The 14,717-nt window shown below is 49.7% G+C and overlaps 1 protein-coding gene across 3 annotated transcripts in view; it reads left to right on the forward strand.

Moving 5' to 3' along the window:
* Nucleotides 1-14,717, forward strand: part of MAP1LC3A (microtubule associated protein 1 light chain 3 alpha) — a 54,158-nt gene that overhangs the window by 4,836 nt on the left and 34,605 nt on the right. The window contains exons 2-5 of one of the 3 annotated variants that reach the window (XM_027473120.3): nucleotides 4,664-4,719; nucleotides 9,401-9,507; nucleotides 9,993-10,053; nucleotides 11,730-11,789. In XM_027473120.3, coding sequence (XP_027328921.1) covers nucleotides 4,664-4,719; nucleotides 9,401-9,507; nucleotides 9,993-10,053; nucleotides 11,730-11,762 — 257 coding nt within the window. In that variant the 3' untranslated portion in view covers nucleotides 11,763-11,789. Of the gene's footprint in view, nucleotides 1-4,663; nucleotides 4,720-9,400; nucleotides 9,508-9,992; nucleotides 11,209-11,729; nucleotides 11,790-14,717 lie in introns of those variants that run through there. The other 2 variants (XM_072026279.1, XM_027473118.3) reach the window with 2 other exon arrangements.

Consider the following 14,717-nt stretch of genomic DNA (forward strand, 5'->3'; position numbering starts at 1 on the left):
TTGTAAGCTCTACCTCTGCTACCTTTCTGTGACAGCAGACCATAACCCTCTACCTGTACCACGTCGCAGAGATGCACTTTGTGTTGGACAGCAAGTTCAAAACAGTGGGTTTTGTCCTGAGTCCTCCCACCCATCCAGAGGCCCCCAGCTTTGCAGACAAAAGAAGAAGTCTAGGAACAGTGATCACAATCTTTGCCAAGTTGCAGTAATGCTGCTGTCCCATGTGGCTTGGGACAATGGCCCTTTCTCAGCAGCAAGGACTGCCTTCCTGGGGCAGGGCTGGCCTCACCAGCTTCATCCTCCTGTCCTGGATGTGGGAGTCTCCTCTTGCACCTCCTGCAGTGCCACGGGCCTGAGACTGAGCTTTCCAGCACCAGACAGGGACAGGCGGGTTAGCTGTGGTGTGAGCAGATAAACAGGGATGTATTTCCTGGTAGACAGAGGTGTCAGGCCTTAGGGCAGCATGTTACATAAATATTTATTGACATTCATCTGGAATGACCTGCATAACTTGCCCATGTCTTTGGCAGGTGCCAGCTCATCCCAGATGCATCCTTATTTCAGACTATCCAATTCCTCCTTCCTTGCAGAAGATCTCTTGGCGGGAGGACCATGCTCCAGCAACATTCTGCCCTGGGACTGAGCACAGCAGCTTCTTGGGGAAACGTGTTGGTTTTCTGCAGCTGCTTTGGATGTGAGGCAGACTCAGCCTCATGCTGGCTGGCAGAGCACCTGGCAGGTGGCAGAGACAGCTCCAGGGCTTCCTGAGTGCTCTTGCTCAGCTTGGGTGCTGTTGACCTTGCAGCATGTTGATAGCATGTGCAGGTGGTGTTTTCGAATGCAAGTTGCAGCATTGCTGTTGGTCACAGGCAGTAGAGCTGGTCACTGAGTCCATCTGCTGCCCCAGGGCAGTACCAGTGCCTGACCAGCATTTGTCTGCTGTCCCCTGAAAAATGCTTCCCCTTGTGCAACTGCTGTTGGAGAATTTGCCGTGTTTGCCTTATGTTCCACCATCTGTATCTTTTGTCCAGTTAAGCTCTTGTGCACCCAGGGCTGTCCTTTCATCCTGTGTCTGCATGGTGTTCAGCACAGCCAAGCCCTGTGTCCCATAGCCAGAGTTCCTGGGCGCTTCTGACAAACAGGTTCATGCTCTGAAAGTTGTAAAATTTTTCACTGTTGTCCTTAACTGGCATAATGATATCATCCTATATTGCCATGGGAGATATTGTATGTCCACATTTTTGGGAGAACAGCTCGGGAAGGACCTCAGTCAAGAAAACAGCAGAGATTCCTGTGCTTGGGACAATTTGCAAGCTTTGCTGTTCGTGCTTAACCGCTGAAACAGCAGTTGGAGGAGAGAGAGGCAATTTTCTTGGCATATGCACTGCTACAAAAATACTCCCGTCTTTCAATAGGCCCTAGCAGTGAAGTGTTTTTTTTTTTTTGTTTTTTTTTTCAGGAACAGCCAATAAAAAAACATGGTTTTTATCTTACTGCCATTTTGAGCTTTTGCATCCTGGCAGTAGAAGCCTGGCTCCCCTCGTGGCTGATGAATGGTGCCCACACCTGGGAGCAGAGGCAGTGCTTCTCCCTCTGGTGTGTGTTTGCAGTTTATTCACCTTTGCTCAGCCCTTTTGAAATAATGGCCTTATTTCCATTGTCGTCATCCCCCCCAGCTAGAGTCCCTGAGCTGCCAAAGTGCAGGGAGGTGTTTGGCTTGTCCTTGTGGTGGGGAGAGACCAGAGGAAAAATGAGTGTATGGGCTGGGTCCCGTAAACAGCTCTCGTTCACCGATCAGCCAAGACTTGACTGTAGCCAGGTGCTGCAGCAACGGGGAAAGTCTTAACCTCAACTAGCACAACTATAATTCAGGAGAAGAACAAGGCTTGTAAGATCGGATCTGCAGCATGTGAAGCATGACTGCAGACACTGCTGGCAGAAGGGGAGGGAAGCTGCCTTCTGGCAGTGCCCTGCATGGCCTGGGGCTGGGCTGTCCCCTATCAACTGTGATATCAACGGCCACTGCACGCTCCTGATCCCTGTTCCATCCCTTCTTACTGTTTTCTCTTTATTCCTGTGATTTACTTAATTAGACCACATGTGAGCTAAATTAAAGATAGTAGTATATAGCTATTCTTTGCTGCAGGGTGTTGAGGATGCTTTCTTGAGGCAGAGGATTCACATCCACCTCTGTTGTGCACATAGAAATGACCCTGTTGTGCAGGGCTTGGTGCTGGATGGCTTCTCCCGATTCCCAGCCCTGCTTGGGCAGGAGATAGTCATGGAAGTAATTGGTGCACTAAGACTAAGAGGGGACTGCATGTGCTCCTTAGGGGATCTTTGCATGTCCTGGAGACTTCTGCCTGCATCTTCAGGCACCTGGACAGCTTAGGTCGGGTTGCCGTGAACTGCTTTCCTGAAGGTAGACTCTGAAATGGACAGCCCTTGGAGCCAAAGCAGCAGCACATTCTGCCGTTGCATTGTGATAATGCCAAGCTGCTGAGTCCCACAGGGTCCTATGGGATGAGAGAGGCTGAAAAAGCTCCAACCCCTGTGAGCAGAAGGACCAGATTCTGGGTGTGTGGCAGGTCTCAGAGGGTGTGAATAGGCAGCTGTTGCTCTGACTAGTGAGAACTTCAGAGCTGATGGCTCATGCCCTGAATTCCTGCTGGCTTTGAGGAGGCTCATCCACATGGCAACATCTCTATAGAGATGGCAGAGAGATGCAGGACAGCGTGGATACTGAAGCTGGAAAAATACAAAGCACTCTGCAGGTTATGTTAGTCCCCAGCAGATCTGAGTCAACAGCAGTCAGGTTGTCTAAGTATGTGTGCCAATATGCTGTCTGCTCCTGCTTTGGGCTTGTAGGCTTTGGGATGTGCTGTGGAGGGCATCGAGCAGTAGGAGCAGGGCTCTGCAGGGAGGCAGGCATATGCTGCAGGCTGGCTGCTCCTTCTTGGTGCCCTACACTCCCAATGGGTTGCCATCGTACCAGCATCACCTGTGCTGATTTCTGTGTAACTCCTCAGTGACTGAGACCTTGGGAAAGTTGGCTCCTTCATGGGATAACTCTGTATGCCCCAGATCATTGGATAGGGTGAAATGGAAGCATGAAGAAACACATATCCAGTCATGAGAGCCGAAACAAGTATGCTCAAATTTTTCATTCAGTCCAAATAATCTTGCTGTCTTGCTAGCCCATGAAGCCCTATAGAAGGAAGGTCTGGCTGTTCCTAGTAGAGGGATGTTTTCCTCTCAGGGGAGGCAAAAATAATGCTCAAAACTTCTGTGATATGGTGATTTTGTAGCCTTGTTGCCTCTAAAGAGTTCCAGGCTGTTCCCAAAGTAGTATCTGCAAGCAACAAGGTTTTATTGAGTAGTTAGAGGAGAAATGCTCAAAACTTATGGGTAGAAAATACATGTACAATACAGTCACCTGCACTTGCCCTTACCTCAGGTAAGAGGCACTTGGAGGCAGGTCAGGAGGCACTTGGGCTGCCTGAGGCAGGCAGCCAGGCTTGGGGCAGGTGCTGTGGGCGGCAGGGTAATCTAGGACAGGTCCTATGATATCAAGATCTTCTACGAGATGTCTGCATGTCTGGGCAGCCTGTAGTTATCGGCCATAACCCATGGCTCACACACTGTTATCCGTGACACTGATTCCCCAGTGCACTTCAGACAAAGTCTCTGCAGGCTGCGCGGTGCCTCCCAGGTCTGCAGTGTCCCAGGAGGAGGCCGAGGGCCGCCGTGTCCCTGTGCAGGACACACAGCCTGCTGGCACCCTGCTCGGCTTCCCCACCCTCCAGTTTTGAATTGGGGCAGAAAGCAGAGATTCCTCTGGCAGATCAGCGTGGGGGGGGGGAATTGAAATTCTCCTGTCAGCTCAAAAAGCATGCACGCTTTCATGTGCTGCCTGCTGTATGTATCAGTGAGTGTGAACTCTGGAGGAAGATGTGTTAGAATGTCTGGGAGTAACTGCAGGAAAAAACCCAACAGCGTATGGGTCCTTCTCCTTGCTTAACTTTGTTCCCCTGTTTCCACTGCAGGTCTAGAAATACTATCTCTCAGGCCAAGAGTGGTTGTAGCTGCAGATCTGTGATGGTGAAGGAGTCCTAGTTGACAAGGTGTATCTCTTTAGGACTGAGGCACTCTGCCAAGTAGTGCTTGCAAGTACACAGCAGGCAGAAGAAAATGGCTAAAACCTAGTCCCAGATGGAGAATCATCTGGGGAAGCAGCCAGGAGACATGAGGAGCCTGAGCTTCCAGAGCTCAGACCCTAAAGCTGCTGCTGCTACCTGGCACTGATGGTTACGAACTCTGCTCACATGGATTTAGGAATGCAGATTTATAATCCTTACAGTCTTATTTCAGTCACTTTGTTTCCACATGTTTTGGCCAGTTTTACCAGGCAGGGTGGCACTTCCCATCTTTGGGGGGCGATTTGGGTGGTGAGAAGCCATAAGGGTCTGCTCACTGAAGCTGAGATTGTGCTGACAATCTCACTGCTGCAAGATATGAAGCAGTGGCCCAGAGAACAGAATTTGTATTACTTTTGCCATATCCCTCCTGTCAGTTTGTAGCTTGTAGGTTGGCTGCTTCGTTTTGACTTGAATTATCACAGCCAGATGTTCCTAACTTCCTTGTTTTACTTTTTTCCTTCCAGTGGATCGTTGTAAAGAAGTACAGCAGATCCGAGAGCAGCATCCAAACAAAATCCCAGTAAGTGCTGATTCTTGCTCTTCTCGTAATTAACTGTTAAAGTAACTTCACTTGTGTTGCTGGGGCTTCCTATGCATTGGAATAAGCAAAAGGGTTTGAGCCTGCAGCTCTATGAGATTGGGAGAAGATGGCCCAGATGGAGAGGGCTCACGTCACATCCTTCCTGCTGGCAGGACTCGCAGCAAGCTGTGTTGCAGCTGCTGCCCTCTTCCTGCATCTCTGGTTTCTACTCTAGGCCTTTGGGTGAGTCCCCTTTTGCTTTTACAGAGGGCCTGGAGGATTTGCAGCGTTTGTGGCTTGACTTTGTGCCCAGGGAAAGACAAATCTCTCCATGAGAGTGCTTCCTGAGGGGGTGAGGAAGGGGTGCAGGTGTGGGGGACTGCATGGGAAGAGCACTGTTGGTGTGTTTGTCTCTGCCCAATAGAGACAGAGGAGTAGATAACCTGAACTCTACCTGAAGGAAGGAGTTTTCTGTTTGTGTTTGAAGGAAAATCACATTGTAGAATGATGCCTGTCTGTGCTTAAGATTTTCTAACACATCTCATAAGGAGATAGGCAGGAGCTGGGGGCTGTCCTGTGTTTTCCTATCCACCTTATGCCAGGGGCTAGCTTTCTGTCTCCGCATTTCCTGAAGCTGGCTACATTTCCATGGCAAGAAATGCTGACTGCAGGAACACACAGCTCCTACTGAGGAGGCAGTGGGTGTGTGTCAAGGGGTGCTGCTTCCACTTAGTTCTGCTGGGAAGGAACCTCCAGCTGAGGCTGGCAGGCAGCTGTGGGGTAACTCCGCCTCAGCTTCATGCCTCCTTGCTGGGAGCTCTAGCTAGAGCCTGCAGCAGATGCTTTAGAAACCCATCCTCTGCCCCATTAGAGGATGGGCTGAGCTTATGCCTGCCCATTGCCCTCACCAGCTATTGGCTCCAGCACTCTCCTTCTGGAGCCCATTGAAGTTGGGCCTTTGAAGAGCAGCTGCAAGCTTCAAACCAGCTTTTTTGAGTTGAAGGGTCTAAAATCAAAGAGGAACAATCCTGTTCAACCCAGCTTGCACTGGGGGTAGCAACAGGAGCAAGCCCAGAGCACTTTAATTCTCAGCTAAATGAGATCTGGTGACTCATGGACAGCGGTGCTGCAGAGGGAAAGCCAAGGCTGTGTTTGTGCTGTGAAAAGAAATATCTGCCAGGTTATAGGGTTAAACAAACAAACACATCTGCACACTCACAGAGGAGCACAGAGATGCAGTGTCAGTTAGGGGACCCAAAATAATACCCGGTCTCAGGACAGCAGTAGATGGAAACTTTAGTTATGTACTCAGAGGAAGGGACAGCCTTCCCTGGGCTCCTGCCAGGGCTGTGCCAGGGACCCTCAGCTCCAGTGTCCAAGGCCAACAGACATTGATATGAGTAAATGCTGGAGTGCCTTTGGGACTGAGGGGACACTGTACCTATTCCCACTGAGGGACTTCCACCCCACTCTGCTGGACAGGGGGAGGCTGTTGATGATGGTAGCATTCACAGGAGCGTTGATCTGTGTGGCTGGCTGTGTATGGAGATCTGTATGTGTTATATACGTGCATTGCTGTGTGTGCACATGGCTCCTGGGAATACATCCTTAGCCTTGCTACACGGAGCCACAGCAGCCTTGCCTATGTCAGGTTGTAACATCTGTTCCCATTCCCTAACAAAATCCCTTCCATCTCTTCAGTCTGGGCCCCACAACAAGAGTTGAGTTTGTGAATGCTGCTCAGGCCCCTGCTGCAGTGGGACCGTGTCTCCCCAGGCTCTGCCCTAAGCCTTCCCACCTGTGCCGAGCTCGCTTTATGTCTGAGGAGGGGTCCTACCACGAGAGGGGGTTGTCCCATGTTGAGGAACCCCTGGGCTGGGGCAGCAGCTTGGGAGAGGTGGTTCTGTATACAAGCCCAGTGGTTTCAGGGATATAATATTAGCATTTGATCATGCATTTATCTCCAGAGCTACACAAGAACTTGTTATCCATTGGCCACGTGTTCCTTAGCTGTTACCCAAATAGCAGCTCATGCTCTGGCAATAGAAACTCTTGGAGCTGTTCTACATGATGGACCCTGTGTTTGCTCAAGGCACAATGCAGCTGTTGCTTTACCAGCTGGGACATCCTCCTCAGCCCGTTCTTGGATTAATTCAAAGGCTTTTCTTGGTGGGATGGAACTGTCTGGTAATTAAAGATAGCTACCTGTCTTTGTTACACACGAGTGAGAAATGAGGCACAACCCAGGTGTACAGGGCAGGGCCCTCTACAGCTGAAGGTGTACGTGCAAGCAGTTGCTGCGTTGCTGTCCCTTTGTGTACACTCCTGTTAAAATTCTGAGCTCCAGGTGTTGCCTCTGTGTCTCCCAGCGGCCCAAGCTTTATCCTTGTATGTGGCTGTTGTGAGAGTCCAGCCCCTTGAGACTGTTCCAAAGTACTGGACCATTCCAAACCTGTAGCCAAAATATTCATTTGTGAAAGTGAAACTCAAATTGAACAGGATAGGATAACTTTGTTTGTGCTTGCCTCTCATCCTGCAGGGAGTAAGGGAAGTTAGGAGGTATGTAAATACATAAAATCATTCTTTTAGCAGGACCCTATATGGCAAAAGGGAGCAATATGTGTTTTTTCATGGTCTTTTGCTCTGGAAAAAGAGGAGACATATGGCCAGTGTGAGTACATGGGTGGATTGAGGGACCCTTCATATGTTGGTTGTCCTGTTCCTTTGGCTTCTGGGTTTACCTTTTGTGACCTTTGGGGATGGGCTCTTCGAGAGGTGTTTAGGTGCCTTGTGCCACTCCCTTGTCTGGGCACTGCTTGGGGTGCAGGCTCTGTGCTAGGGCACACTCCTGTGCTAGGGGACACTTCCTCCTGTTACGCCTGAGGAGGAAGCTCTGCAAGTGGTGAGCAGGCTGTGGAAGGAGCTGAGCCACCTCTCTGCTGTTTCCTGGGGGAACAAAGCTTGGCTTGAGTGCAATGTTCTGCAGTCCCCTGCCTTCTGCTGGCTGCTGTGACTGGCAAGGTGCCTCTCTCCAGCACTGTTACCAGCTGGGCTTCAATCTGTTCCAGGCCAACACCCTTGGTGATTCTTCTCTCCAGGGGAGAAATGAGTCTCAGCAGCCAGTGGTAAATAAAGGCTGCAGTGGTGTCACCCTGCAAGACAAAGCTGAGAGTGGTGTCTGGGAATACCACCTTGTTCTCACTCCAGACTTTTCCCTTGCTGCTTCTGCTTGTGTTTAGCTTCACCTCCGCAATCCTTCCGCCACAGCAGGGGCTGAGAGGCAGTGAAGGGCCACAGGCAAATCCCAGTTGGGATCCTTGCCCTTGGCCCCACTGTTCCCCACAGCTCTGCACGGGGCATATGGCATTGCATGCGCTGTGTATGTGGGGCTGCTCCTGATGAAGGTGCAGCCACACAAATGGTGTGTTGTCCTGTGATTCCTTCCTGTCTGGTAGGTGTTCAGGACTCTTCTGGCTGTCTGGGAACAGCTCTCCTTCCCAGCAAGACAAGCGCTGGTGAGGGGACCCTTCTCCAGGGCAGCCTCTGCTGCATAGGGAGAGAGTAGGAGTGGGAATGGGGTGTGCAGGAGACCTTCTGCACTGGGAAGGGATCTGGGTGTTCTTCCACTGCACTTCTGACTGGGTCTGCAGGGACCCCAGAGATGCTCAGTGCTTTTATTTGTGGTCAGGCAGCAGGAGCTGCCTTGCTGCTGCTGACAGAAGCTGGTGTGCCGCCAAATAGTTAAGAGAAAGTCAAATCAAGCAGTATTCCCAAAGGCAAATCCCAGTGTTCCCTGTTCCTTCTGGATCCATGGAGCCATCTTTTGGGCAGCATGATTTATGCATGCTGCTCCGTGAGTGTAGGTGTGGTAAGAACTTTGCCAAGCAAAATCTCTTGAAAGTCAAGGAAGACAGGCTGGGCTGTTCCCTTGGTGGCACTGTGCTGAAGTGCCATGGAAGCCCCCTGCCACCAGACAAATGGCCATGGGTTCTGATGCATTTTGGAGTCAGTGTGACTGACTGTTATCATGAGGCAAGGAACTGGCAAAATCCAACCCCGCCTTTTAGAAGGATTGTGTTGGTGTGACTTTGCAGTTATTTATGACAACTTTGCTTATTTGGGAATACCCACAGCTTTTCCTAAACAAGCAGGGTAATGCTGAACTGCAGCAGCTCAGCTTCATGGCACAGAAGGGATGGAAAATGTCTCCTGTTATGCAGAGGCTGTCTGGTCAGGACTGATCAGGTTGAGCAAGCTCCTCTTTCTCTTCCCCCCATCCTCTCCGCCATGTGTATGGGGAGTTGGGCCCTTAGCTCAGTTTTTGGTAAGTCTGAAAGTGATGTTAAAATACATTTTGCTGCTATTACAGATCTCCTGCATGTTAGGGGAGGCATCAGTCCACTAGGGCATCCTGTTTCTCAGTCAGCCAGAGCAGTTGATATTTAGTTCACTTATCTTGGATGCTCTCCACTGTTTGGCTGTGGCAGACAGGCTTGGGAATGACTTCTTGCTGAAGAGCTGTCTGCAGCCAACCTGGTGGTCACTGCTTGTGTCCTTTTTTGTTTCTCTGCAGGGAGAAACAAGGAGGGCCTTACCTCAACTTCTCCACTTGTATGACCTTGAGGCTATGGCTTGGGGCACTGTAAACTGAGGCTAACCCTGCTGTTGACTTTCTCCCCAGGTCATCATTGAACGCTATAAAGGGGAGAAACAGCTGCCAGTGCTGGACAAGACCAAGTTCCTTGTCCCAGACCATGTCAACATGAGTGAATTGGTCAAAATAATCCGGTGAGTAGGGTGGCCCTGACTGACGTGCTGTGAACACAGAGAAGTGGGGTGAGGGTGAGGCAAAGGCAGCTGCTGAGGGTGAGGATAGAGGACAGAAAAAACACAGCAACATTTTGTTGTAGTATGGACAAGTTATGTGTGTGAGTGATACCCAGCACCTGATGAAGGACTATGACCTCTCCCTTACTTCATGAGCTGACAAAGGGGACTTCGGTTCCCTTCCTTTATCCTTCAGCTCCGATGGAAGAGTCCCCTCTGCTTTGCCCAACGCAGCAGCATTTGGAGAAAGGAGCTTTGCAGAGCCCCAACTCCTGACACCTTAGAACCCCTAGGAGCTCAGCATGGCTCACTAGCAGCATGTCCTGAGCGTATGGGAGGAGGTCCTGGTTGTGCTGGCCCAGTCCTATGTGAACAGCATCGTGGGGGGAGGCAGAACTTGCTCTCACAGTGAGTTGACCCAGGTCCTCCTGCCCTTGCCCCTCCAGGCGTCGCTTGCAGCTGAATCCCACCCAGGCTTTCTTCCTGCTGGTGAACCAGCACAGCATGGTGAGTGTGTCCACCCCCATCTCAGAGATCTATGAGCAGGAGAAGGATGAGGATGGCTTCCTCTACATGGTCTATGCTTCCCAGGAGACCTTTGGCTACTGAGGCCTGCCGAGAGGTGGCATGTGGAGACGGATGAACTGTGGTGCACAGGCCCCTGGCCTTGGGAAATGGCACAACCAGGGGCTCGCAAGAGGGGACCTGTGCTGACTTCCTTCCTCTCCCTCCCTCCCCTTCCTTTCACCCTCTCACCAAAGAGGCTCACCGCGTGTATTGGACTCACACAACCCTTCAGCTCTGTGTAGATAGTTCTGTTCCCTCCATGCGCATGCACATGTGTGCGTGTAGACCTATAGACACCCAGGCACACAAATTGGGCCTCAGCTTCCTGTCCCATCCCCTTAGCATAACCCCTGCTGCTCTCACTGTGTGTCTGTGTTTCTAGCCTACTGCCAGAATGGTTTGGCCAGTGGTGGAGAGAGGTGTCCTGGGACACTGAAGAGGACACTGTCACCTTTGCTTTCAGCACAGGGAGAGCTGCCTCCTTCTCCCAGACACTAATAAAGGGCAGGAAGTCTGCAAAAGCAGCAAACAAATGTTATCATTGCTCCTGAGTTTTAATTGATTTTAATTATACCCGTATCAGATTCTTGGTGCTACTGAGTAGATGTAAGTGTCTCTATAGGACTGTGGATAATGTATATTCTTTAGTTGTTTTTGTTTTGTTTTGTTTTGTTTTGTTTGAGGGAAAGGTTGGAATAGGGAGAGGGGGTAATTTTTCCTGTTTTCTGTAGGTAAATAAGGCTTTGTTGCACTTTAAGTCATAGTAGATGTCAGAGTGAAATTTACTTTTAATTTATACAGGTTTGCTATATATAGTGCTGCTCCTCTGTTGACAGTTGTACCTAGATTGTATTTGCTTCTTTTTTTTTTTTTAAATAGAACTTATTTCCCTTCTCTATGTCTCCCCATTGCATGCAATTTTTCAGTCTCAATGTGGCAGAGTTTGTTCAAGGAATGTAATGATTTGTATTTGCTACATTCCCATTCCTGTTTTGTATGTATTATACCAAAAAATATATACGATAAAATTCCACCCAGTTTAATCTATACAAAGGTACATATATAAATATATATATATAATAAATATAAATTCAAGTTGTGTCTTGTAGGAATGTTCTGTTTCCATCTCATTTGTCTATGCTAACCTGTCCCTCCTATCAGGTAAGAGTGCATGCTCCCCATGTTTGCTACTGCGTTGTATGCCCAGTCCTTGGAGCTGATTAGTCCAAGCTATGGCAAGAGTTGCTGGCTTGGGTTGATGGACTAGGTTAAAGGTAGAAGCTTGGTCTGGAGGACAGAGCACTAGATAGTGATGTGGGAAACATGGTTATCTTTAACCTGTTTGTGACAAAGTGTTAGGTAAGTCTCTTGTGACTGAGTTTACTCATCTGGGGAAAAATGGAGATGGAGGGATTTGCATGGTCTCTGTGTTTTTAAAGGAAGCTGAGCAGTGCTGGAAACCTTCCTGAGTAGTCAGTCAAAAACATTTTCCAGCCAAAGGCAGGAACTGAAGGGCATTTAGCATTTCAGTGTGTTTTCCTTCCTTTGCACTGCCTAGCAGAGAAGAGTTTCCCTGAGTTGCAGCTGACAGTTTTGTTCATGTCCTTTGCCTACAGGGAACTTTCTGTCCAGGGAGGGTCCCAGTGTAAGGGACAGACTCAGAAGAGCTCACACAGGTGGGTAAATGCTGAAGAAAGACTGTGGGAAGCCAGCTTGAAGCACTGAACCCAGCAGAGTATAGATGAGAACAGTTGCCCACTGCTCCTGGCAGCTGGAGCAGCAATGGGAGCTTACCCCTTGTTAAGCGTCAAACTCAGGTCTTTAAACTCTGGTGCAGAAGCTGAAGCCCTCTCCCACCCATCTCCCTGTGGGATGCGCTCCTGCAGGTGAGGGGGCTGTACCTTGCTTCAGCATTCTCACAGCAGAGTAGTTTCAGGTGAGGTTTTTCCCTCAGGGAACTGGTAAAGGAGTAGCAGACATGGTTAAACACAGTGGGCTGGAGCCCTTGGTGGGGTGGAGCAGTGGAGCTCAGCTGTCTCACTGTGTCCACCACAGTCACCTGGAGATGTGCTGATTCCCTTCACAGCTGTGGCTCTCTGCTGCAAGTGACAGGGAAAGTATGTTTTCAGAAGACAAAACTATGGAAGAAGTAAAACAGCACTGCCAGTGTCAGCAGGTCGTGAATGATTTTAGTGCACTTGACTGTCTTAAAAGGCGAAGAAAGGTTACTGTTGGGGCGGCTCCCCTTTAGGATAGCCTGGAGATGCTGCTACTCTCTTTCCCTTTTGCCTCCCACATAATATTGCCTTCAAGGTTCAACCACTTCCAGGGTCCCTCCTTTTTTTCAGGCAGTTCATTGCTATTGTCCTTTCCCCCACACTGCCCTTAATTCCTTGTGACTCTTAAATAATGGTAAGTAATAATTTGAGATCATCCTCATAGCTCTGGGAGCACAGGACAGCCCTGTTCTTTCATGCACTGGCGTTATCTTATGCACTTCGCTGGGATCAGTGCTGGCCTGTTCAGTTATTATTAGAATAACTTCAGCTTCTCATAGGTCTCTGGAAATGCCACTGCCTTCCCTATGTCCCACAGGGCAACCTCCTCCTTATGTGGGACATGAAAGCAGATCCTTGCCTTGCCCTGCCTTTCTGCAACCCTTTCACTAGTAAAATTCAGGAAAATCTGCATGTTTGATGCAAGCAACTGCTTGTGCATGAGCTTTACATAGTCTGATGCCTTTTAGGCATAGTGAATAATGTTCCTCATGCAAGACTGGCTAAAGGGCTAACCAGAACAGGCCTAGCCAGCCAGCCTGACCCAGAGCTGAGTCAATGAGCCAAGGCAGAGCTTGCAGCACAGATCTGTGCAGGTGCTGGCTGACAACAAATTAGCAAAACATCAGGGTAGGAGGAAGGAGAATTTTCTCTGGAGGCAGTGTGAGGCTGGGGTAAGGCACCCAGCAAGCAAAGATACAAACACAATACTGGTTGTTTTGCTCACAATACAAAAGGGGGTGAAAACCCAGAGATGATCATGACAGTTCTAGAGGACACTTTTAGTCCCCTTTTATGTCATCTGCCTTATCATAGATGTGTGTCTTAATGTCTGTTCCACCTCTAGATTAACACGCTGGTGTGAGACTTTGCACTAGAACATCATTAGTACAATATTTTAAGATAAACCCTAGTGCTGCAATAGTACTGCAATTTTCTGAATATTACCTTTGACCCGTGAGCAAACCCACCCATAGGACTGGTATAGATGATGTGGTGACTGCTAACAATGTAGGCTGCAGCTGATGATTTACAGACGATGACATAGGCAAAGCAGAGACGCTTAACGCCTTCTTTGCCTCTGTCTTCAATGCCGATGATGGGCTTCGGGACCCAGGGTGCCCCGAGCTGGAGGACCGGGACGGTGGGGATGACAAACTCCCAACCGACCCTGAACGTGTGTGGGATCTGCTACTCCACCTGGATCCCTACAAGTCCATGGGTCCGGATGGGATTCATCCCCGGGTGCTGAAGGAGCTGGCGGACGTCATCGCGGAACCTCTCTCAATTATTTTTCAACGATCCTGGGAGTCTGGAGAGGTCCCGGTAGACTGGAAGCTGGCAAATGTTGTGCCGATTTTCAAGAAGGGTCAGAAAGAAGACCCTAGCAATTACAGGCCTGTCAGTCTCACATCAGTGCCTGGTAAAATCATGGAGAAGATGGTTCTCGAACGTATTGAGGCGCACCTGGGGGACAATGCAGTCATTGGTCCCAGCCAGCATGGGTTTGTGAAGGGTAGGTCCTGCCTAACTAACCTGATTTCCTTTTATGATAAGATCACCCGTATGGTGGACCAAGGGAAACCAGCTGATGTGATTTTTTTGGACTTCAGCAAGGCTTTTGACACGGTTTCCCATAGGATCCTACTGGACAAAATGTCCAGCATACAGCTAAATAAAAACATCATACGATGGGTGAGCAATTGGCTAACGGGCAGGGCCCAAAGGGTTATGGTAAATGGGGCTGCGTCAGGCTGGCGGGCGGTCACCAGTGGGGTCCCTCAAGGCTCCATTTTAGGGCCGGTACTTTTCAATATTTTTATAAACGATCTGGATGTAGGAATAGAAGGTATTTTGAGCAAGTTTGCTGGTGACACCAAACTTGGAGGAGTTGTGGACTCGAATGAGGGTGGAAAGGCCTTGCAGAGGGATCTGGATAGGTTGGAGAGCTGGGCAATCACCAACCGCATGAAGTTCAATAAGAGCAAGTGCCGGGTCCTGCACCTGGGACGGGGAAACCCTGGCTGCACGTACAGACTGGGCGATGAGATGCTGGAGAGCAGCCTAGAAGAGAGGGATCTGGGGGTCGTGGTAGACAGCAAGTTGAATATGAGCCAGCAGTGTGCCCTGGCAGCCAGGAGGGCCAACCGTGTCCTGGGGTGCATCAAGCACGGCATCGCTAGCAGGTCGAGGGAGGTGATTGTCCCGCTCTACTCTGCGCTGGTGCGGCCTCACCTTGAGTACTGTGTGCAGTTCTGGGCACCGCAGTATAAAAAGGACATGAAACTGTTGGAGAGTGTCCAGAGGAGGGCTACGAAGATGGTGAAA

The sequence above is a fragment of the Anas platyrhynchos genome, chromosome 21 (assembly GCF_047663525.1).
Source record: "Anas platyrhynchos isolate ZD024472 breed Pekin duck chromosome 21, IASCAAS_PekinDuck_T2T, whole genome shotgun sequence".
In the NCBI taxonomy this organism is placed as follows: domain Eukaryota; kingdom Metazoa; phylum Chordata; class Aves; order Anseriformes; family Anatidae; genus Anas; species Anas platyrhynchos.